We start from the raw sequence: 24543 nt of genomic DNA, 5'->3' as shown, positions 1-24543 counted from the left end.
AGTCCAACCACTGCACCACGCTGGCTCTCTCCAGTGGACTCTCTTACATATATTTGTGTAATCCACTTTTAAAGCCAGCTAGACTAATAGCCATGACCATCTCATGTGGCAGGGAGTTCTGCACCTTAATCACATGAAGCATGATTCTCTGCCTCCAGACACATGTGAATTTTGAAATCTTTTGCATACATCAAAATAGGCACATTAGATAGGGCTGGCCTTAGGTACTGGGCCAAACTGAGGAGAGCGTGAAAATGCTCCTCTGTATTCCCCTCCTCCATCCAAGGCTTTTCATCTAACTAGAAATATAGGAAGCCATGTTACACTGAGTCAGACCCTTGGTCCATCTAGCTCAGTATTGTCTACACTGACTGGCAGCAGCTTCTCCCAGATTGCAGGAAGAAGCTCTCCCTGGAGAGGCTGGCAGGGAGTGGACCTGGGACCCTCAGCCTGCAAATCCTACAGTGGGATAGAGCCAGGACACCCTAAAACGAATAACCAGGAATGCTCACTGAAACGTAGTGGTTCCTTCCAAACGGCCATGGAATACACCGAAACTGGAAATTCCATGCATTCCTACAGCCATTTGAAGGGAACCAGTATATTTCAGTGGGCATTCCGTCATTAATTCTAACACATCCCCTAGTCTACGTGATCCTTGACTTCTTGTAACAGAACCCTCTAAATTACGGCGTCTGTCTAAATGAGGGGCGTGGCCATTGGGCTACGGGGCATAGCCACCACCTGCACTTCTGAATTTGCAACCACATCACGGCTAGAGACTTTTTAAAACATACAGAATTACTGGGGGTGGGAGGGGTAGGATTGACCACCTAATGCCACAGCGGGGAAGCAACCTGCCTAGAGAGCAGGAGGCTGTTGGTTCGAATCCCCGCTGGTGTCTTTCCCAGAATATGAGCAACTCCTTTATCGGGCAGTAGCGATACAGGAAGATGCTGAAAGGCATCATCTTATACTGTGCAGGAGGAGGCAATTTTAAACCCCTCCTGTATTCTACCCAAGAGAGCCACATGGTTCTGTGGTCACCACGAGTCGACACCGACTCGACGGCACAACCTTTCCTTCATGATTGACTCTAATGATCAAAACGAGGGCTGTGGGCGGTCTGAGCCCCACATCTTTTAAGTACCTAGCCATGCCCCCTGTCCCCAAGCGCTGCCGTCAATTCAAGACACCAATTTGCCAGGCGCAGCCGAGATGCATACAAATCGGTCCTGAAGCTGCGGCACAGACATAACACTCTTATGCAAGTCGTAATCCTCTCACCGACTCCTTAATTCCATGATTTTAAGGTCTGTGCCACAGCCGAGGGTCGTCAGCATCCGTGGTTGTTGTTGTTGTTTTAACGGAGGGATCTTTGAAAAGAGTCTCTGTCTGGCCCAAGCAGGAACCCCTCAGGAGGCTGATTTTTCTACTCACTTTGTGCCCAACTTGTTGTCTTCATTTGCTGCCCATGGAATTGCTCCTCTTCCTGCCGAGGCTAACGTTAATCACGTTAAATTTACACCGTGCAATCAGTGTGTAATTAGGCACTGTTATACAACTCACATTACCTATCCTGTTAACGTCCTTAAGAAATCTAGGGCTGATTTCCCGCCCCCCCCCCTAGTGTTGGCAGGGGGCTCACAAATTAAAACAATTAGATTTCATAGGAAGGGCCTAGAGTTTCAAAAACCCAAGACCATGTTTACGTCCGTATTTTGAACGGCACACAGTCAGCTTGCCACAGATAAACAGCATCAGAAAAACAGATGCAGAGACGCACAACGTGCGTAATAAAAAAGTTGCACTGCAATAAAAATGCAAAATGTTATGTATTCCTTGGTTACCGAAGCACGCAGGGTAACACAGTGAAAACGGGATTCAGTCAGAGTCAAGCACTTTGAAACCCCATTGATGTCAGTAGCAGAGAGTTAAGACAGGTTTGTAAATGGACACTCACCTATGGTGAGTCAGAACGGACTCCAGGTGACCAGGAAGGGAAGTCACTGTAAGTTTATAGAAGCACGATTTATTTCCGCACCCCCTCTTCTTTTTGGCTACTGATGAGCTACTAATGACTTACACTGGTATATCTAAGAATATGGAAAGTGTGCCATCGAGTCAGTGTCGACTCCTGGCACCCACAGAGCGCTGTGGTTTTCTCTGGTAGAATCCAGAAGGGGTTGAACCATGGCCTCCTCCCATGCAGTCTGAGATGATGCCTTTCAGCACCTTCCTATATCGCTGCTGCCCAATATAGATGTTTCCCATAGTCTGGGAAACATACCAGCAGGGATTTGCTAGTCAAGCCAGCGTGGTGTAGTGGTTAGAGTGCTAGACTAGAACCGGGGAGACCCGAGTTCAAATCCCCATTCAGCCATGAAACTAGCTGGGTGACTCTGGGCCAGTCACTTCTCTCTCAGTCTAACCTACTTCACAGGGTTGTTGTGAAAGAGAAACTCAAGTCTGTAGTACACCGCTCTGGGCTCCTTGGAGGAAGAGCGGGATATAAATGAATAAAATAAATAAAAATAAAGTCATTTTTGGCTGGCCAACGGCTGTAATAAAAACCGATTGAATAGTCAAGTCATTTCCCGCTGCACCATCAAATCTGAATTAAGCACACTCGTAAACTTCTCTCAGTGAAATCAACGGAACTTAGAAGGCTGAACTCTCTTGTTAAGCACCTAGTTAAATTCATCCCACAGGTCAAAATGCTGTTCTTTTAAAAATATAGATATATTTTTTGGGGGGAGGTTTGGTCCAACTTTAATTAACTGCATGGATTTTGAAGAGTTATATCCTTTGAAGGTGACCCCCCCTTGCCCTTTTGGGGGGGATATGTTGGTGTGTGCGTGTGTGTGCGTATACATATGGTTGCATCCATATTTTCTCCCCCCGCCACTTAATTTGATTATATTATGAATTGTTGTATTATTAATTATTTGAAATAAAGTTTTAAAAAACCACATCATTTTGTGCAATCAACCCATGCAAACCAAGTCAGTCTGGAGACAGGTATTTAATTGGGACTACAAAACTGAGTTTAAAGAAAGCCAGAGGATTCAGCGTCATGTCCTGATATGGGTTCACACACCACACAACACAATGTGAGCAAGTAGAGTGGTCTCCATGCCCACCTTTTAGAATGGTAGTGACTCTCTTCTATTTAGCAGGGGGAGAGCAACTGGCCCTACCCAACCCCAGCACAGCATCCCTCCAGTGGCGGGGGCTGGTGTCTACCTTATGTTTCTTTTTAGACTGTGAGCTCTTTGGGAGATGGGGATCCATCTTATAAATTTTTTTAAAAATTGTTTTCTCTATATAAACAGCTTTGGGAGCCTTTGGTCAAAAAGCGGTATAGAGATATCCGTTTGTGAGTTCAGCTGCTGTTTGTGCCCTCAAGAACCCAAGTGTTAAAAATACTGCATGTGTCATGGTGTGTCGTGTGTAGGGGGATGATGATGCTTATAACTTGGTCAAGGGTGGGGTGGGGCGGTGATGGCTCCAAAGGCCTTCAGGTCCAGGCTCCAAAATTACTTAGGTGCACTTCCGGTTGGGAAGGAGGGAGAATGGAGTGCAAAGATCATTAGGCAAAAGAGGGCTAAGAGTGCCGCAGCCATGTCGCTGAAGTGGAACCAGTTAATTTGGATAATTAATCCTTGCAATTTAGCAAATTAAAACCAAGCTAATCCCTATGTGTCTTGTAACCTGGAAGTCTGGTGCTTAAATTTTTAGACTCTGCCTTACCGAACACACTCTGGAGAGCTTGCTTGAGACCGTGTTTTGTTTTCATCCTCCAGGCTGCTGTTCGGAAAGTGGATTACTTATTATGTGGACCAACCTGCTGCAGTCACAGCCAAAAAGAGCCCTTTCAAACCTCTTAGGCATGCCAGGAAGCAGCCTTGAATTTCCTCTGTGCTCATAGAAAGGCTGCCTGCCTTGCAAGGGCCTTGGCGTGCCGCACACATCTCAGAGCACGTTCCAAAACTCTTCTTTGTGAGACAACATAAATTGAAAATACAACACCAGCATCCAACAGGGAACAGGATGAAACACAATCCAAACCCCTCACGCTTGAGCAAGGAACTCAGCAAAACCTGGGTCAGAATGCTCCCGTCTTTGTTTTGATGATTGCATGCAACTTTGTTTAGTTGCATGCAATCATCATCATCGTCGTCATCATCATCTATTTGATTTCTATACTGCTATATTGCTTCGTGGCCAGCAGCTCGTTGCAAAGTTCAGCATTTTTATCGCTTCCCTGACCAAACAGGCTTTAATCCTTTGGGCTCTCGGGAGCCCATTGGGAAGACAGAAGCATCCTCCTTCATATATGTTTTTATTTGTCTTCCCGGATCCAGGCAGACGCACGCAATTGGGAGCCAAGGTAGAACACAGTAATTACACGGCAGCATTTTCTCTCCTGAAGCACGGGGTTGTGTGTACACTGGTATTGCTTCCCAGTGTATTGTGCAGGTGACTGATTGCTGGTTTCCCCTCACTCTCCTTCACCCACCATGGCAACTGCAACTCACAAACATACAATTACCGGGGGCTTCTAATGACACTTGACAAGGTAATGACGGAGCCATAATGAGATTGGAGGATATCAGCCTTCTTGACAACAAACACCACCAAGCCGATTCGTGTGGCTTTCTGATCTGATTTGTGGATGCTTTTTTTGTGGCGAGAGATATGGCCTGCCCCCCACCAAAAAAATAAAAATAAAAATAAAAATCCTGGGGGGGGGGGAACACCCCCTAATTTTTTTTAAGGCCTTCACCTCCCTATTTGTGGCACATATACAGAACAAGAGCCCACACTTTTTATTGCCCTCTTTCCTAGGGACACTTCCAAAATTTTCTTCAGCTAAATTTCTCAGCAGATTTGGGAGTTCTGGATTACTCTAGAGGCTTTTCAGACAGCAGGCTTTACCGCAAGGCTTTACTGCAGGTCCAGGGCATCTTTTATTTATTTAATTGAATACATTGTATACCACCCACTACTGAAGTCTCTAGGCAATTTACAGCATCAAAGAGTTTATTTATTTATTTATTTAACATATTTGTATACCGCCCGAAATGCAAGTCTGTAAATTTAACAGGAAAAACATAAAAAGATCAGATCAAAATATCCATAAAAACACACCAACTAACTAAAAAGTGGATGAAGAGATGTGTCTTTAGTTGTTTCCTAAAAGCCAAAAGGCTCTCATCCCAGCAGGAAGTGTATTCCATAGTCCTGGGGCAATTACAGAGATGGCACACCTCAGACGAACCTCCCCTGAAGCTCTTAATAGGCAGCAGGGTTCATAACGAAGAAGGTGTTCTCTTAAATACCCTGGGCCCAAGCTGTTAAGGGCTTTATAGGTAATAACCAGTGCTTTGTATTTTGCCCAGAAACCTATTGGTAGCCAGTGTAGATCTTTTAGAACTGGAAGAACATGGTGTCTACAGGACGTCCCGGAGACCAATCAGGCAGCAGCATTCTGCACCAAATGCAGCTTCTGGACTACATACAAAGGCAGCCCCATGTAGAGTGCATTGCAGTAGTCAAGCCTGGAGGTTACCAGCATGTCCACCACTATCTTACAATCACTCACTTCCAGGAGAGGGCGCAGTTGGTGAACCAGTCAAACAAGCGTGGTATTTTGCTTGAGAGCGGATGTGCCAATTCACCATTCAGTTCAAACTTTATTTCGGTCACCAACCAGCAAAAACACACTACACAAAAAGTATCTTAAAGCAATTATACACATGAACACATTAAGATGGAGAAAACACTACAAAAAAGCAACCTGTGCTGGTAATATAAAAAGGTGGAGCAAAGAGGCCAATGAACCAAAAGCAATGCAGGACTGTACAGGTTCCTATTCTGGAATTAATGTTAAAAGTTAACATATAATTGTATTTATATAGCTGCTCCGTAACAATAGTTGTCTGGACAGCTAACAAACAACTGAACAACAGAATACTACATAACTTCAAAAATCACTTTAAGAACAAAAAATAAAACACAACTAAACACAAAACAGAAACATTTTTCTAAAAACCTGGGTGAACAAAAAGGTCTTCATCCGGCATCTAAAAGAACACAGTGATGGTGCCAGTTCAGCCTCACTAGGAAGGCTATTCCATAGAAGGGGTGCCACCGCTGAAAAGGTCCTCTCCCTAACAACCACTCACCGCACCTCATTTGGCAGAGCTACTTGGAGCAGGGCCTCCGAAGAAGATCTTAAAGTCTGGATAGGGACATATGGGATAAGGCACACTTTCAGGTAACCTGGTCCCAAACAGCTCAGGGCTTTAAATATTAAGACCAGCACTTTGAATTGGGCCAGGAAACAAGGCTGGGAGTCAGCACTGCTGACAAAGCGCTGGTGTGATATGATCAAAATGCCCAGTCCTAGTTGATAATCTTGCCGCCCTTTACCTAAACCCAGGTAAAGACCTTTTTGTTCACCTAGGCCTTTTGAATTCAGGTTATTAAATTCAGGTTTTCGGATCTGATCTGATTTTTAACTGGTTTTTAAGCTGCTTTGTATTGTATTTTCTTTTCACCTTTTCCTGTCTGTTACGATTTAATGTGTTGTATGTTTTTATTGTATGTTTTAAGCCTCTGTTGTGAGCCGACCAGAGAACAATTTGTTATGGGGCAGCTAACAAAGTTTATTTATTTATCATCATCACCTATATATATATAATTCTCTTAGACATACCCATCACTAATCCCATGTGTGGGAGCTCTCGTGAGAGTTTGTGAGCGAGGGGAGGGGGAGAGGAAAGTGACGGCGGCAGGGAACATAAGGCCAACAGACAGGCCAGTGAACGGGTGGGCAGGCCGGAGGGGAGAGAAGCGGGGGGGAGGGAGAAAGCAAAAGTGGCGGCAGCGGGAAGGGGGAGAGGAGAGAAAGCAGCAGCGGTGGCCGGCTGGAAAAAGCGGCCAGCCAGAGAGAAAAAACATTGGAGGGGGAAAGAGGGAAGAAGAGGGTGGAGGGCCGAGAACAAGGGAGAACTAGAGGTGCAGATGCTCTGTGCCCAGGCCAGCTAGTAGTTATTATTTTGGGCCCACTGCAGCCAGCTCCTGAACCATTTTCAAAGGCAGCCCCATATGTACACGGCATTGCAGTAGTCTAAACCGCAGTCCTTTTAGCTGGCCTGAAACGCAGGGGTGGGACACAGGGCAGAGTGAGCCCCCTGCAACATGCCACCACCAGCGCCGCTCAGCAACACAGGGCAGGACCAGCAAGGGCCGTGCTGTAAAACGCTGCCTCCCCCCTGGCAGAAAATGGATCTGTGCCGGTCCTGCAATTCAATGGGCATTCTCCTCTGATTTAGGAGGAGGAGGAGCAGTGGTAGCATTGCTCCTCGTTGCTGATGTAGTGACCTGGTTTTGTCAAGTCTGCTTCCTCGCTTTGTCTCTGATGTCTTTTCATGAACGGGAGCCAGGAGATTTCCGTGGACTTTTCTGCGCCTCGAAGTTTGAGCACAACAAAGCCAAATATACTATCGTCGTCATGAATAAAACCAAGCAGCAATCACCTCCCCCCCGCCACCTTTGAGGATTACATTGAAAGGATTTAGCACATTCAGTTTTATGGATAATTTATATAGATTTGTGCCAGATCTCATTTTTCTTGTAACCCAGTTGCTAAAAGTTAGAACACTACCTTGCTCCTGAGATGGCAAGTGTAGCCCCCAGGTATGAAACACAGGAAACTTCCGTGTACTGAGTCAGACCCAGGGGCAGAGCCATCACTGAGCAAACGGGTTCAAAGAACCCGAGCCGCCACACCTCAGGGGCCGCGCCTCACACCAGGAAGTTTGATTAGCAAGCCAGAGGTTGCCAGTTCGAATCCCCGCTGGTATGTTTCCCAGACTATGGGAAACATCTCTATCGGGAAGCAGCGATATAGGAAGATGCTGAAAGGCATCATCATCTCATACTGTGAGGGAGGAAGCAATGGTCAACCCCTCCTGGATTCTACCAAAGACAACCACAGGGCTCTGTGGGCGCCAGGAGTCAACATTCACTGACTCGACGGCACACTTTACTTTTTCTGGGCAACTTCGAACTCGCAGTACAGCCTTGCAGAAAACCCGCAGAAAAGCCTTCTGTCTGGGAAAGCGCCTCGAGAAAAATCTTACCACAGCGCCCTGTACCATTCTCACTCTGATTAAAACCCTCCCCACAAAGTTGCTCTTTGCCCCACAAAGAATGCAAGAAAATCACAGGGTGGGGAATTAACCGCCACCCATTTCCCCACACTCAGGAAATGTTCTCAAAGGGAACATTTCTGATGATGCTTCAACTGACCAAAGGATGTCAGGTGAGCTCAAAGGGAGACATCTAGTGGCCAGAACGATAATGCGACTACAGTATGTTAAATTGCTCCCCGTCCCCACCCTCTGCTCTGGCCAAACTGATTACTGCCAATGAGCTATATTCCTCCCTTGGTCACTTTGGCAAATAAATCATGAGCTTATCAAAATCTAATCTGTCAGTCATTTGGGGCACACCAACAGACTGAAAGGGGAGAGGAATCAGCTCTCCTCCAGTGACCCTAAACTTGGGCATCGACTCACTTCCAGTGACTCCAACTTTTGCAGCCGGTCAAAAATGACTGACTGATACCTGGTTGCCCATGGCAAATGAATGGCTTATTTATAAGCAGTAAGATAACACAAGAAAGTAAGATAACATCCACCAATGTATTACATCCCTAGGTCAAACCTGAATTCCAGTTTAATTAGAAGAATTGCTAATGTTAGTTCCAGAATTAGAGCATTAATGGTTTTCATTTCTTGCACTCATTTGCACCTCCCCTCCCATTTACATTATCGATGCAAACACAGCCACAGTCAAAAAGAAATTACATGAAGATTGCTTTTTGTGGTTGTTGCATTAAGATTATATCAAGAGCCCTTTGGTGTGGTGTGTTACTAATGCACACATGTGCTCCTGAGCAGTGGTGAAACACCACACAAAAATAATCTGATATAGTGGATACATCACCAATATTGCTATTTTGCTGTGTTTTTATCAATGGGCATATGTGTTTTGGTAAAACTGGGCAGAAAGACATGGACAGGCTCAAGGGAGTGAAAGTGGCAGCAAACTGCACATGCAGTTCTCCACAATGTTTGGAAATTTGAAAATAGCAAGAGTTTAGAATTCCTAGAGCATCAATTCCACTTTGGAACCAAGATCACAGCCTTATTCAGACATTACGTTGGACCCTCACACAACAAATGAACGGTGTCTGCAGGTATATACACATTATGCTGAACACATTATGTTGAACATGCAGGGCTATCTGTATCCTATCTGTACCATGCATTATCTATGTATTTATTTAGTTATTTACTGTATTTGACATTTATATCCCACTCTTCCTCCGAGGAGCTCAGAGCGGTGTACATGCTTATTCTTATTCTCACAATAACCCTGTGAAGTAGGTTAGGCTGAGAGATACATCACTGGCTCAGAGTCACCCAGTGAGTTTCATGGCTGAGTGGGGATCCAAACTCAGGTCTTCCCGGTCCTAGTCCAACACTCTAACCACTATGCTATGCTGGCTCTCTTTGAGGGTCTTTCTCAGCCCTTTGTGGAGATGCCGAGGATTGAACCTAGGGCCTCTGGGATACAAAGCAGATGCTCTACCACTGAGTTGGTCATTCTTCTAAGCACATTCACATTTTTAAAGAATGTAACAGCATTTTACTCACCCCAAATCGCAGAGAGGTTGTCTGATGCTGATGCAGACACACACTGGTGGGTTTCCACTGAGAAAGGAAATTCTTATTTTTTTCATCTCCTGAGAACCCAGCGCGCAAATGAAGTAAAGCACGGTGAGCCCTTTTCTCCCCGCACCCTACAGCCTTCCTTCACCACCACAAATCTCACATTTAACTTATTAGCTGGAGGTGGAATAGAGATAAGTTCGGCTTTAACTCATGAGTCATCGCTGTTGGAGGATATGAAGGGCAACCTTGTCTCCCAAAATCAATTCATCGCTTTTGTTGTACATCTCGGGAGAGAGATGGGCTTTTGAGGATGAAAGAGTTCAAAGAAAACAGTTCTGCCAATTGTTCGCCAAAGAAAGGAAAACGGAAAACAGCTTTTAGGGTCATAGCAGAGAATACATGTTGACAATGGAAAAACAAGGCAATATTTAATGCGCACAAGGAAAGGGATAAAGAGCACTCTAATGCAAAAATATTAGCAGAATGTGAATTTATTATTCCAAAACAGCCTTCTTTCAGCTCCTGAGTTAAGGATACAGTGCCTGAAAAACAAACATAAAGCTTCCCCACAATGTGAAGTACTGAAATTTGACAGGTTTGGGTGATACTCTTCTGTTTATGTTGCCTGAGATGCAAAGATTATAACTGGCTCCTCCACTGTTATGGTCCTTTACTCAGCTCACTAACATCTTATAGCTATTTCTGAAAAAGGAGGACATGTTATGATCCTCATGCATATGTAATCGGAGCGGCTGTGGTGAGTGGGTGGTACTGGCAGAATCAAGATGACCCACAGATACACCAGTATTCAAAAGATCTGAAGGAAAAAACCTAAGGAGGCTAAACCCCTCAAACCTGCCCCCATGTAAGTTAATAGGACAGAATTTCATGGGCTCAGAGTGCAGTTAACAATCAAGAAGAAGGTAGGCAGAACAAATGGAACTCAGTAGCAAGGCTGGGAGAGAAGGAAGGCTTGAACAAAAAGAGTGAGGAATCTCTCAGCTTTAGGAATACTCCCTCAAGACAGTTCTCAGCCTTCTGCTTATGAGAGGAAAAGGTGGAAATGTTTTGCTGGTGATGCTGGAGAGTGCTGAAACCTAGAGGTGAGACAAGCGAAACTGGGGAGAAGAGCTGGTCTTATGGTTGGAAGCATGAATGATCCCCTTTGCTAAGCAAGGCCTCCCTTGGTTTGCATTTGGATGGGAGACGACATGTGAGCGCTGTAAGATATTCCCCTTGGAGCACGGGTTCTTCTAAACTTGGGTCTTCATATCCCATCACTCCCAGCCCCAAGGGCCAAAGAACCCAAGTCTGAGAAGCCCTGCCTTAGGGGGCAGGGCCATGGCTCAGTGGAAGAGCCTCTGCTTTGCACACAGGAGGTCACCAGTTCAGTCTGTGGCAGCATCTCCAGGTAGGGCTGGGAGAGACTCCTGCCTGAAACCTTGGAGAGCCACTGCCAGTCCGTGTAGATAATGCTGACTTAGATGGACCAATGGTCTGACTCAGTAGAAGGCAGCTCAGCACCCTACCATCAAGCCAGAAACGTCGGCGAGAGGGTTGATGGCCGAGCTTACCTAGGCACTGGAACAGTTGCTTTGCTGTTCCACGATTCCTGGTTTTTCAGAGCAGGAAAACCTGACACCACATTGTCACTACCGAATCTCTGGATGTCAGCAGACAGCAATCGATCTCTAGCCCCCACTGCTCAACTGGAACTCGAGTACAGGTTGGAAGCAGCCGGATAATCATTTTGCTGCATGGATGGACGCTTTGAGGGTCCCACAAGGAGATTCCCACGGCCATTTTCCCTGTGGTGCATTGTGAGTTGCCAGCTGCGACCCAGCATGGTTTACCCTCTAGAGTGATGGGACATGATTGAGAATCGGTGGGGTGAATAGTAGTTAAGTGCTGGGGTTGGACCAAAGAGCTCAGATTCCCATTCAACCAGGAAGTTCATCGAGAAACTTTGGGCCACATGTTACTTCACAGGCTTGTTGTAGGGATGAAATTGTGTGTGTCTTGGCTTTTTATCCAGGCCTTCACATGATTGTTTTATTGCTGCTTCTGTGTGTTTTTATCCATGTATAGTTTTCCGTGTTTGTATATTATATATTTTAATATCAGATTGGTTTTTATATTTTAGCTAAATACTTTTAACTCATTTTTATTATACGTGTTTTAACTTTTGTAAACCACCTTGGGATTGTTTTTAATGAAAGGCGGTATATAGATCTAACAAACAAACAATAAATAAATATAAGTAAAAATAAAACAAAATATGTCAAGGCCTGATAGAAACAAAGAATGTTCTACTAACCTGCTTGCCGAAATGCACAATTTGAGCCAATGGGAACCTGCACAACCTCTCCCCACCTTATAATCAGCAGGAAGAGGCAGTTTCTGCAGAGAACAAGGCGGGCTACACAACCACAAGGGGAAAGAGGCCATTACTCTTGGAAATGGTTGGATGGGGTCACAACCTGGCCTAGTAGGTAGGGGGAGATTCACCTCCCCCTGCTGTAGCAACTCATAAGAACAGCCCTGCTGGATCAGGCCCATGGCCATTCTAGTCCAGCATCCTACTATGCACAGTGGCCCACCAGACGCCTCCGAGAAACCCACAGGCACGGACACTTTATGCAGATCTCCCAAGATGGTGTTGGTGCTGAGCAAAGCCCAGCACTGCACAGTGGGCATGGTCATCTCCACAAGGTGACAAGGGAACTGTGCAGAGTCTTCAGCTTTGGCTGACGCTTTGCACAGGCTCAATAAGCAGTTACCTGAATACAAGATTCGGTTTCCCCACACACCCCAGTTCTTTGAGGTTAGAAATTGGGGGGCTCGTCTTAAATTCAAGGTCCTCTTCCTTTGGGGTGAATCATGGCTCCAAGGTGTGCAGCTTCTGCATGTGAATTAATCTGAATGTACTGGTGCAAGGCAGGCAAACACACCCCGTAGCGATAACCTAGGACAATTATTATTAATATATTCGCGGCAAAATGCAGCTCTGTGGAAATTCCAAACAGTTTCAAAGTTTGCTTTTGTATCTAGCTCAATATTTGGACCCAGAATTAATTCGTGCCATAGGATGCTTTATTAAAAAGGCAGAATTCACCACACCATAAGTTCTATATGAGGAACGATATATGAGGAAAAAGAAAATCCCAGCACAGTGTTGTACAAAAAATGCAATTCTGCAATCCGGAAGAGTTGCAGGGCTATTCTTTAGCGTGCCAACAGTAGCAGCCAACCCCGCATTAGATTTCTCTTTTGCAAAAGGCTCACACACATTAAAAGGACCCTTTATGGAACTGGTGTGATAGCCAGGGCTCCCCAGATGTTCATGACTACAATTCCCATCATCCCTTCCCATTCGTCAAGAACATCTCAGAATTCCCGTTATAGGGAGCACTGGCTACAACGCAAGACGACCACACTGGACTGGAAAGACCCCCAAGGCTTCATCCTAACACAAAAGAGAGATTCTTATTTGCAGATGTGGAAGCCTAGACCAAACACGTCGACAGGAACTGTGTGAGTGGAATGCATCAGCCCTAGTGAGGCAACAAAAAAGAAATAAGCCTTTGGAAAAATAAATCAAGATTCAGAATGCTGGGAGTTAATCGGGCCTTAGGAAAACTCAGCTCTTCAGGAGCAGTTCACATTATCTTCAGGTGCAGGTCCCACTCCGCAGTCGGTTGCACTTGCTTCCTTCTTCCAATCGGGCTTGTGGGGGGAGGGGGGTCCTGTGCAAGCCCCCTGGTTTGGGGGCAGCAGCACTTGCTGGAGCACACCCAGACACCCTTATCCCCCCCCCGCCAATGATTTCACAACGCTATGCTAAATGGACACAGATAGCAAATGCAAAAACGTCGTCTCACACGTCCCGGTTGTCCAAGTCCAACTCAGCCACTCGGTCGTATCTGCCCGGGGCTTCACATCCATGAAGATCGGGGTGCACACCACAAATGTGCCGGTGGGCCAGAACCAGTCGTGACTTGAGTGTGTGGAGGCGGATACTATACAATTAATGAAAGCAAGGGGGCAGAGGGTTGGAGTCGGGGGGAAAGGCAAGGGGGAGAAGGGGTGGTGCCAGTGGACCAGGGGTGAGACCAGTAGGGCAGGCGGGGGGCCTCTGGTCTCAAGCAGCCAACTGCACTGAGCCACTGTTGCTTATCGTCTGCGGGGCAGGCCGAGAGCTATTCGTGGCTCCAGCTGTGACTGCAGGATATTCCCACCTGCAGGCCAGCAAAAGAGTCCCCACGGGCCAGATCCGGCCCCAGGGCCTTCTGTGCTGCAGGCCCAACAGATGCATTTTGTCCGTGATGGCAAGAGCCCCAAGGGCGGTATCAGCTGCTCATCTGTTGACAAGTAGCAAAACTGGCCGGAGGCAGCAGAGGAGGAGCCCGGCGGGTTCCACAAGGCGACCACACGAAACCTCGCTACCACTACGGCGAGACTAGGAGCAGGTAACTGCAGGTGTCAAATGCAGGTCCAGAGCATCTTTTAAAACTAATCTTCGCACACGACGCCCAGCAGGCATGAAGTGGATGATCCCGAGGTGTATCAAGCTGGGCAGTGGGACAGGGACAGACCCCTGCTGGCGAGGCAGCATTCCTTCCGGTTGCTGCCATCTGCGCTGGCCACGCTCCGCCTCCGTGTCCTCACGGCTACTGCTGGGAAAGAAAGCCTGGCAGGCCCGTCACCCTCTTCAACCCAAGACGTGCTTGTTTCCAGCATCTGGCTGGCAAGAAGCAACATGTCGCAGGCTGGGGAGGGTGAGTGTTTTCCTTCCCTGCATGCCCAGCCTCCACGACAGGGAGAGAACAAGGCAGCAGCACGGGGGGAATGTGGCCACAGGTGCATGGTGGTGACAGAAATGAGGGCGACGAGGGGGTGCCTTGGCAGCCCCCCAGCCTAGGGAAGCTCACCCCTCTCCCCTGGTGCTCCAAAATAAGCAGTGCTCCCTATAGGAAGGATTCCCAGATGTTGGGGACTACAACTCCCATAATCCCCAGCCAGAGGCCACTGCAACTGGGGACTTGGGAGTTGTAGTCCACAACATCTGGGGATCCCTCTTACAAGCAACACTGCTCCGTTGTCCTTACACCCCCGGGGAGTACTTAAAAAGATTAACATCGGTATATATTATGACCCAGGGGTAAGTTTATCACCCCCTCCTGAGAGATTTGAGAGAAACCAGAGAAGGCAGGCATTGCGAAGTGTTCCAGCGATGAGGAAAAAGTATTTCTTGGGCATGAGCAAAAGAGAGATTGGACTCAAGATCACAGCATTCAGGAAACTCTAGACTTGGCTGGAGAAGTCATTGAATGTTAAAAACCACACACTGGAATGCATAAGAAACTTACTGATTGAACTCACAAGGCTGATGGACACTTAAGCTGATGGATGGGACACACGATACATCATCACCTCCCCATCAAAAAGGGGAAGCGCCTCTTTCAAACATGTATCGCTCTTAACCACAAGATGCAGCCTAGCGTCAGCTCCAGGCTCTTGAGACTGAGCCCTCCATCCAGAAGACACAGGGGAGAAGAAAACCTAGATTTCACATCAGCTTCGTCCATTTGCCAGACAGACTCTTTTACTGGAAACTGCTGAAGTTCTCAATTCACAAGTTCCTCTTTACAAATTATCTAGATGTGGATTTCGACATGGTTCTCGGCAGTTGAACAGAAGAAGGTGGGGAAACAGCCAACAAGTCCCCGTGAAAGCTATCTGTAGAAAAGATTGGGAGCATTCCTGCTGGTTTACCCACTGATTTGTTTTCGGTTCTTCCCAACTCTGCCAGGTTTTTGAAGCCGAGGGCCACAGCTGCCATGAAACAAGCCACTGGGAGGGACGGAGGGAGGGAGGGGAGAGGAACCCAAACCCTGTCCTATTCAATCACAGACTTTCAAAGATCAGAGACCTTAACCTCGACATCATTACACTGTACACAATGGGCGGCACTCGCTCCACACCTGCACGTCTTCCCTGGCGGGTCAGGTCACAACCCGGACTTTAGTCCTGCTTGCCTTCGCGCCACTGCCGAGAGCCTTCGCTCCACGCTACGTAGACAAAAAGAGCAAGTACGACGTGGACGGCAACCACAGCAACTATGGCAGCATAAAAATAGCTGTCACTGTTGGACATCCCGAAGGCGCCTGGAAGAAAGAAAAAGGAGCGGGGAGAAAGAGAGAAACATTAAAGCTGAAAAGCAGCCAGCAGGAGATCAGGGGATGCTTTCGCATCGAGGCCCAGGTTGTTGTCTTTTAGTGACAAAAAGGCAGCGTGAACAGAGCAAGAGGTTGGTTTTTTTTACAAGAAAGCTGCGTTTTCCTCTTAAGGTCTTCTGCTTCCATACAAACCCAGCCAATGGCATAAGTGTGTGCTTCATCTGCAAGATTCCTACTATTTAGACAGGCCCGATGCGGACAAAATTAAGCAGAGGGATATTAGTTTGTGACTAAAATGTCCTACCTATTTCAATGGGACTTAAATACAACTGGCTCCCCGCCGTCCCCCGCCAAAGATCAGGACAAGGAAAGCACATTTAAGAATGTTTAAGTCACAATAAATTTTGCCTACTTAAAAAAAACCACACTCAGCATGTTGCATGTACTGACGTACTACCATGTTCAACAAATGCACACACAACGGGCTTCTTTATCCTATTCCATATGTTATGCTCAATACTTGTTTCTGCGGATTAATACTGACCAGGAGAGCTGGGCTTGTGGTAGCAAGCATGAATTGTCCCCTTTGCTAAGCAGGGTCCACCCTGGTTTGCATTTCAATGGAAGACTACAAGTGTGAGCACTGTAAGATATTCTCTCAGAGGATGGAGCCGCTCAGGGAAGAGCAGAAGGTTCCAAGTTCCCTCCCTGGCAGCATCTCCAAGACAGGGCTGAGAGAGAGAGATTCCTGCCTGCAATCTTGGAGAAGCCGCTGCCAATCTGGGTAGACAATACTGAGCTAGATCAACCTATAGTCTGACTCGGTATATGGCAGTTTCCTATGTAATTTTCCAATCCTAATACACTTCTCCCCCTTCCATAACAGTCTCAATCCATGGCATATATCCCTATTTATCTGAATCCCAGAAGAGGGTTTTTCCAAGTTCTCTGCTGTTAGAAATCGAGAGGTGGTCTCACGGACTTCTTCCTTTTGTTATACGGATACTCTGCATATGATCTCTTAAATTCCGAGTCCTCTTCCTTTTGCAGTTATAAATACAGGTATAATTTGTTTTTAAGTGGGAGGGGATTGTCTTAAATTCAGAGTCATTCTATTCAGGTAAATGTGGTTATACATGGATTTATTCATTTTAGGAAAAAAGCAGGAGGGTCATTTTTACATGCTATACCTGCTTCACCGAGCCACTTCTTCCCTTGTCCTTCAGCCATGTGCTCCAGCCTCCTCCTCTCCCCAAACCAACAAATCAGTTATGAATGACTGGACAATCATTCCAGTCAGGGATCAGCCTGCCTCTCTGTCTCTACGTACTGCAGAATGTAAGTGCAAGCCATTCCTAAACCTGCTGGCAAGAAAAGTGGTCCCCGCTTCCTGTCAAGGCAAGCTATAGGATTTGTACTAGCTAGCAGTAGCTGAGTAGCTCTCCTTGTCTAAGAGGCAAACAAACATAGGTGGGAGGGGAAACAAGTTCAAGTTTGGTGTAGAGTTACCTTGCCCCCTGGAATTTCAGTTTCACCTGGATTTTAAGCATCTCACCCAAATTGCTTAGCCCACCCAGATTCGCCTGGATTTCTGCTTTCATTTAAAAAAAAAAACGGGGGGGGGGGGGAGCTAAACTCTAGCCCTTGCAGAAGCGGAGTTGTGGAGCAAAAACGTGTAGTCACTATTCTGCTCAAAAATCATTTTCAAGCCAATTTACATAATATGCAAATCAGGCACCCGGATTTGGTAAACCAGAAAATGGCAACCCTAGTTTGGTGGTATGTATAACAAATGGAAACAATGATTTCCCTCCATTTTCTTTTAAAAGTTGGCACTGCATACAATGCACGGGGGTGTATTACAAATGGAAAAGTACAGTAATAGGAAGTTACCCGTGTTGATTTTGCAGTGCTGATGTTCGGAAAACAAGGAAGAGTGCAAGACACATTTAGACGTTTATACCAGTTGGGTTCTCAAACCAGTTAGATGCCATGGTAAGGCGCAACACATAAGCTGGGTCAGGCTCACAGCTGGGATTCTTTGCACAAGTTGGGATCACACTTCACCATTCACTCCAATAAAAGGCTCAATAAAACACTGCAAACTGCTATCCACACATTTCACGTAAAGCAGGGGTCACTTAAGAGCAGACAATAATTCTCAGTATTCAGTTCCTGCCGACAGAAATTTAAATACACCAGGCATCCAAAGGAAACAGATTTTAAAGGCTGTGACTGAATTATTCCGTTTTCAGAGTCTAAACCGCTGTATGACTCAGTTGAAGAGGCTGAGCTGCATATATACAGCAACTGCCTTTTCATAAATGAAAAGTTATATTTAGGCTTCAAACGTCCACTTCAGCAAATTTGGGAAGTATCAGTTGCCTCCAGTTTGCCAGTTGCAAAAGATCAGAGTAAGCTTTTGGATTATACAAAGAGTTTTGTTCTACACCTCAGCAACAAAACAGGCATTCAGGAGGCAGATAACCTAAAAGTCTTGAAGAGGAAAGTATCTGACAATTGTTACTGTGCAAGCAATTTAACACAGCACAGGAATTCTGTCTCATTCAGTGGTCTTGTTCACACAGTAGTTTAAATCTAGGTTTAATGTGGGTTACCCACGTTGGCGTGATTGTGTGAACCCGCACCAAGCTGGGTTATGCCTGAGATGAATCTGAGATTCTCACCTTGGTGTGGGTTCACACAATCAAGCTAATGTTGGTAACCCACATTAAACCTAGATTTGAATCTGTGAATCCTGTGACTCTGAGGCCAATATTTTGTAAATTTAAGATCCTGCCAAAAACTTCCAACAAAATACCCTCAGTGCCATTATTAAAACCCTTCTAATACAAAAACCAAAAGAATTCATGCCTGCTAGATTCACTGTATATAATTCAAAATTAAATTTACTTTGAGTTTGAAAGAGACAAAGGAAGGAAGTAGTAGCTGAAGTGTTTAGCACAGAGAATTACCTTCAAATACATATGCCTTTGACGCGAAATATAGTCCAATTGGCAATATGATCATTAAAGCTGTGAAGAACAGAAGCGTCCTTAGAGTTGAGGCTATCGAACCTTCATTTCTGCAAAAAGCAACAAAGATTTTTACTGGTTTTTAAAAAGCTACACCTCAATTGTCTTACATGTAACCAGAAGCAGCTTTTACAACACAATTACATTTAAAACGATAAACAAATCAAAGCATCAACAAAACAAAGCAACAGACCAGCTGAAAATAATCAAAACATCGCCAAAAGAGGCATGCAAACATTTCCTAGAGCTGTTGAACCATCCCAACACTGTAAATCATTTTCCATGAGCAGTAACAAAGACTTGTGTTTTTGCTGGATAAAATGAATTCGGATCAATGCTTCCAGTACTTCGGGCCACTTCCAGCCGAGAAGAGCAACGGGGCAGCAGGGAGGTATGCTGCCGCTGCGAAGGCTTTTAACAGTAACGAGCGCCGGCGGGGAGAAAGCGGCAAGAGGGGTAAGTGCACCTTCTCCCGCCCTTAAAGAGGCACCCCCACCACCTTCAAACCACCCAGCCATGGTTCCGTGCACACCCCTGCTCTCTTGCTGTTGCTCCTCTGCAACTGGTATGGAGAGGTATCTTGCCTCTGAGGCTGGAGGTGGCCTATAGCCACCTGACTGGTAGCCATTGATAGACCTGTAATATTTATTTTTATATGTATATCCCGCTCTCCCTTCAAGGAGCTCAGAGCAGTGTACATGGTTCTTTTTATCCTCACAACAACCCTGTGAGGTAGGTTAGGCTGAGCGATACATCACTGGCCCAGAGTGACCCAATGAGTTTCATGGTTGAATGGGGATTTGAACCCCTGTAATTCTTCCTGTAATATAGAGAGTGTATTCTAAGAAAACTAGTGGGGTTTTTGTTTGTTTTTTGGTTTGGGTTTGTTTTTTGGTGTTGTTTTTTTGCTTGAGGGTCAGACTAACAGTGAAGCCTGGCTGAACAGGGGGGTTAACTGCCACAGAATTAAACAAACAGGGTGTATATACTCTTCTACAGCCAAACTTGGCATAGACTAGACAAGTCCTTCCAGCATTTGGTCTGTTCCGCCAGGGTTTGGTTCAATCAACAGGTCCCACCCATGACAGTCTGTTCCTACGTAACCTTCCACCTGATCGTTGCTTTGTTAAGTTCAATATTTATACCAAAACAAAAGGGCCTAACCAAGCCTGAATTTCAAGAACTGTAGGACGTGACCAGAACTTTTTCGACCCTGTGGACAGACTGACCCCAGTTGGTTGCCTGCTGCTGCTTACCGATGGAGGTATTTCTGGGCAACCCCGTGTTCTGAGAAAGTGTTCGGTGGACTCCCAAGCCAATCTGTCAATCATCAAGAAACAACTCCCATTGATTGTTACAAAATTAGCCTACAGCGATCCATACTGTGTGTGTGAATGCAAAGTTCATTCAGGGCAGTTTTATGACACTGGAGGCTCAAATGATATTTATTTATTTATCAAATTTATACCCCACCCAAACTTGCGTCTCTGACAGCAACCTACCCGCAGCAATATGACAGCAACCCACCCACTGCTTTAAGCCATATACATTCATGTTTTAATTCATACGCAATATGAATTTTATAATTCATTTATAAATGGGGTAAAGGGAACACAGGGCCAATTCCATCCACTGCTTACTCCCCCTCACCCCTCTCCTTCTCAGGCACTTTCCTCTCATTTTGTGTTGTCATGGTTTATATACTGACATTTTGTTTTGTTGGCTGCTCTGGGAACCTTTAGATTTATTGTTCGTTTTGAAAAGTTATGTAGACCACTTTGAGAGGCTTGGCCTGAAAAGCAGTCTACAGGATCAGTAATCCAAGAAAGCTCTCTCCCCATCCCAAGTGTTCTCCTCCCCTATCAGGCGCAATTTACACAGGCAGCAGAATCGAGCCACAAAAAGCATTTAGGAACATAGGAAGCTGCCATATACTGAGTCAGACCACTGGTCTATCTAGCTCAGTATTGTCTTCACAGACTGGCAGCGGCTTCTCCAAGGTTGCAGGCAGGAATACCTGCAGAATACCTACAGTATAGCACTTCAAACTGCAGGTGAATGCTGGAATGCACATGTGTTTATAAAGATACACACAGAATGAAAAGGAGACAGAGAGCAAGGGCCTCTTATGCAAAGTTTGGACAGGCTCGTATGAGAGCAGATGCTTTTCAAGGAAACTCTGAATTGATCCCAGAAACAACCAGGCAGGCAGCCAAGTTGCTTTTGAAGACTTCGTCTGAACGTCCCTAACACCCATACTCCACTGCAACTAAACCTAAAGCATGAGTAACTGGGGGGAAACCCAAACCCAATAAGCAGTTTATTTTTACATGTATATCCCTCCCCTCTTCCAAGGAGCCCAGAGCACCATAGATGGTTATGTCACAACAACCCTGTGAGGGAGGCTACGCTGAGAGAGAAATGACTGGTCCAGAGTCACCCAGTGAGTTCATGGCTGAAAACGATACAATACAATATAATACATATATTAAAAACTTCCCTGCATATAAAGAGTGAACATGCCACAGAAAAGGTTCTTGGCTTAGCTTTCTTCCTGGCATGCTAGCTGTCTCGGTGCAAGGAGGTGCTCTCCCATGGGGCAGTCCTTGGACCCCCCCCCCAATGCCACCTGTGGGTGGTACAGTCCCGCTCAGGGATGTGGTACAGTCCTCACCCCACCTTCTGCTACGTGGGAGTCAACTGGGCCGCCCCAGACGCTCCCAAGAGCTCCCCCGTCTTAAAATTATCATTAACCTGGCCTCGGGGGGGCTGAGCCCGCTCAGGGGCCCCGCCGCGTCGTATCGCTGCATCTCCTCCTCCGGGGAATGAAGCAGGACCACAACCAGCACGCGCCGCTCCTTCCGCTCAGCTGACTCCACCGAGCACGTGACGCGTGGGAGGGCGGGGCGAGGGAGAGAGAGCGGAAGGGGGAAACGCCGGCAAATCCTAGAGCGGCCCCGGACGTGACCTAGAGCTAAGAAAAAACCTAGAGGAGCACCCCTTGCTTTAACCACGTGTTTAGCTTCCTGATGGGCGCCGCGTGGGTTGGTGGGTCAGTCTCTCTCTCTCTGACCCCTTTGCAGTTAAAATCCTGTATAACTTGTCTTGGAAGCAAAGAGCCAGTGTATTTAAAACAAACCCAAAAAGTATTGATTTATTTATTTAACATATTTTTATACCCTCCAAAACTGGGTGGTTTGCAAGAAAAAACAAAGGTAAAACAAAAACAAAACAAGACATTTAAAACACAACAATTTAATTTTTTTTCAGAAAAAACCCCAATATTCTAAAAACAACATTAAAACAATCACAACTTTTTTGATAATAATAATTATCAACAATATTTAATATTATTATTATTATTATTAATTTATTTATTTACTACATTTTTATACCGCCTTTCTGCCTTGACAAAGGCACCCAAAGCAGTTTACAATATTTGTTTAGTTTGTTTGTTTGATTGATCACCCGCCTAATGAAACCTCTCTAGGAGGTTTACTGAACATATATATATATATATATATATATATATATATATATATATATATATAAACAACCAAGAATTAAAACAATTAAAACCATATATAGGGGAAACAATTAACCTCCCCACCTCTGGCTATTCTTAAGCAACACTTGAAGTGACTGTTTTATCAGGTTTTTCGTTTATAATGTAGTAAAAGTTTCATTGATGATTTTAAAACTTGTTTTCTATGATTTGAGGTTTTGAGGTGTGTTTTAATTTGCAAGCCACCCAGGGGTTTTCTATGGGGCAGCAGAGAAATGCTATAAATAAATGCAATGAAGCGATTCTTTTGCAAAGACAGTCCTTTTCGTATAAAGGTAAAGTGTGCTGTCGAGTCAGTGTCAACTCCAGGCAACCACAGAGCCCTGTGGTTGTCTTTGGTAGGATACAGGAGGGGTTTACCATTGCCTTCTCCTGCGCAGTGTGAGATGATGATGCCTTTCAACATCTCGCTGCTGCCCAATAGAAGTGTTTCCCAACATACGAGCGGGGATTCGAACTGGCAACCTTCTGCTTGTTAGTCAAGCATTTCCCTGCTGCGCCATTTAAGGTGACTTCTCTTTTGTTTAGCTGTGCATATATCAAAGTCATTTTTGTATTTTGTTACAAATACTCATGGAAGACTCTGCAGTGGCTTTTAACCATGTCAACATGGCATAGGAATGTGACAGACTGTTAGGGCTGCCATCTCTGCAGGGCTGCCCTGGAAAAAGCATCAGTCTTCAGCAGGTGACAATTGAAAAGCAGTCTTGGAGATTGAAAAGATTTGCCTCAGTACTGTGGAAAATAGCGGTTGGTGGCGGGAATCTACAGGAATAGCTTCAGTCAGAGCTGGCAGCCCTATAAGACTGGACTTTTTGTATATCATTGCTTTAGGACCTCACTACTTGCCATTCTTTTCCAGGGTTGGTCCCTGAGTGCATGTGTAAATAAATAAATAAATATAAACTGACAACAAAACATAGTTCTTCATGCATCTACTCCATTTAGCTAACCCCTGCTAACTGGGCAAAGAGGCACCTTTTACCGTGGCGATTCTCTTTATTTAGCAGAGGAGAGAAACTGGCCCTATCTACCCCCAGCACAGGACCTCCAGTGACTGTTGCTGGTGTGAGCCCTTTTTTAGATGGTGAGCCCTTTGGGGACAGGGATCCATCTTATTTATTTTATTATTTCTCTGTGTAAACCGCCCTGAGCCATTTTTGGAAGGGCGGTATAGAAATCAAATTATTATTATTAATAATAATAATAATAATAATACTCCTTGAATGCTTCTGCCCCAGTAACAGAACTGTTACTAAGTTCAGAGAAACCAGAACCACTGGTTATAGGGTGGAAGGAACTACTGAAGAGCTTATAGAAATGTAGTTCATTCAGTCATAAATTTAATATTTCAGGAGGGATTTATGAGAGACTGGCTTGCAGGTGTTTAAGAAGGTTCTTCAGGCACCCTTAGAGAGGAACAGCTTATTGTAGGCGAAACCTTTGTGGATCAGTTGTTGGATTAAGTATTATCCTCAAGTAGCAATATTAAATAGTAAATATTTATACAGAGAGAGAGAGAGAGAAGATAACTGTCAACAGCAGGGCCAGAAGGGAATGAAATGCAAGAGGTACAGACTGTGACATTTCCATGCAAATGCTTGTGACATTTTAACAGGCTTGACTGCCAGCAGGGATTACCTTATATTTTGGTTTTCTGCACTCAGGACTTCAGAAACAAAAATTCATTTGTGGCTATGATTAGAACATGCTATTATATAGTAACTGTAATTCCCCACTCTTTTCCAGTCTTTATAAAAAAACTCTCTTATTCAATGTATGGATAACCTGGATTTCCACCCTCCTAAACTAGCTAGTAAATCTACTACATATCTATAGGCCAGCCAGCAGAGAGCTTTGGCTGTGATGTGGATACTTAACAGTAGTGATTACAGGCAGCTGATTACAGGCAGCTGCCTTATAGAGTCCTTGCCATACGGAAGGAGTTGTTTCTGTGGCAATCACAGCTCGCGCCATATCACTTGAATCAGGCCTGAGCGGAAATGGCTATA

At 45.4% G+C, this 24543-nt stretch overlaps 1 protein-coding gene across 1 annotated transcript; it reads right to left on the bottom strand.

The window, feature by feature from the left end:
- Nucleotides 1-12823: 12823 nt before the first annotated feature.
- VMA21 (vacuolar ATPase assembly factor VMA21) lies at nt 12824-21907 on the bottom strand. The gene is made up of 3 exons (XM_053274348.1): nt 21721-21907; nt 18907-19016; nt 12824-15919 (listed from the first exon to the last, which is right to left on the bottom strand). The coding sequence occupies exons 1-3, from the start codon at nt 21774-21776 to the stop codon at nt 15777-15779; spliced, it is 309 nt and encodes a 102-aa protein (XP_053130323.1). The 5' UTR covers nt 21777-21907; the 3' UTR covers nt 12824-15776.
- Between the last annotated feature and the right edge of the window lie 2636 nt (nt 21908-24543).

Source organism: Hemicordylus capensis, chromosome 11 (genome assembly GCF_027244095.1).
Source record: "Hemicordylus capensis ecotype Gifberg chromosome 11, rHemCap1.1.pri, whole genome shotgun sequence".
In the NCBI taxonomy this organism is placed as follows: Eukaryota; Metazoa; Chordata; class Lepidosauria; order Squamata; family Cordylidae; genus Hemicordylus; species Hemicordylus capensis.
Note: the sequence above shows the minus strand (reverse complement) of the source record. Positions and strands in the feature narration are given on the sequence as shown.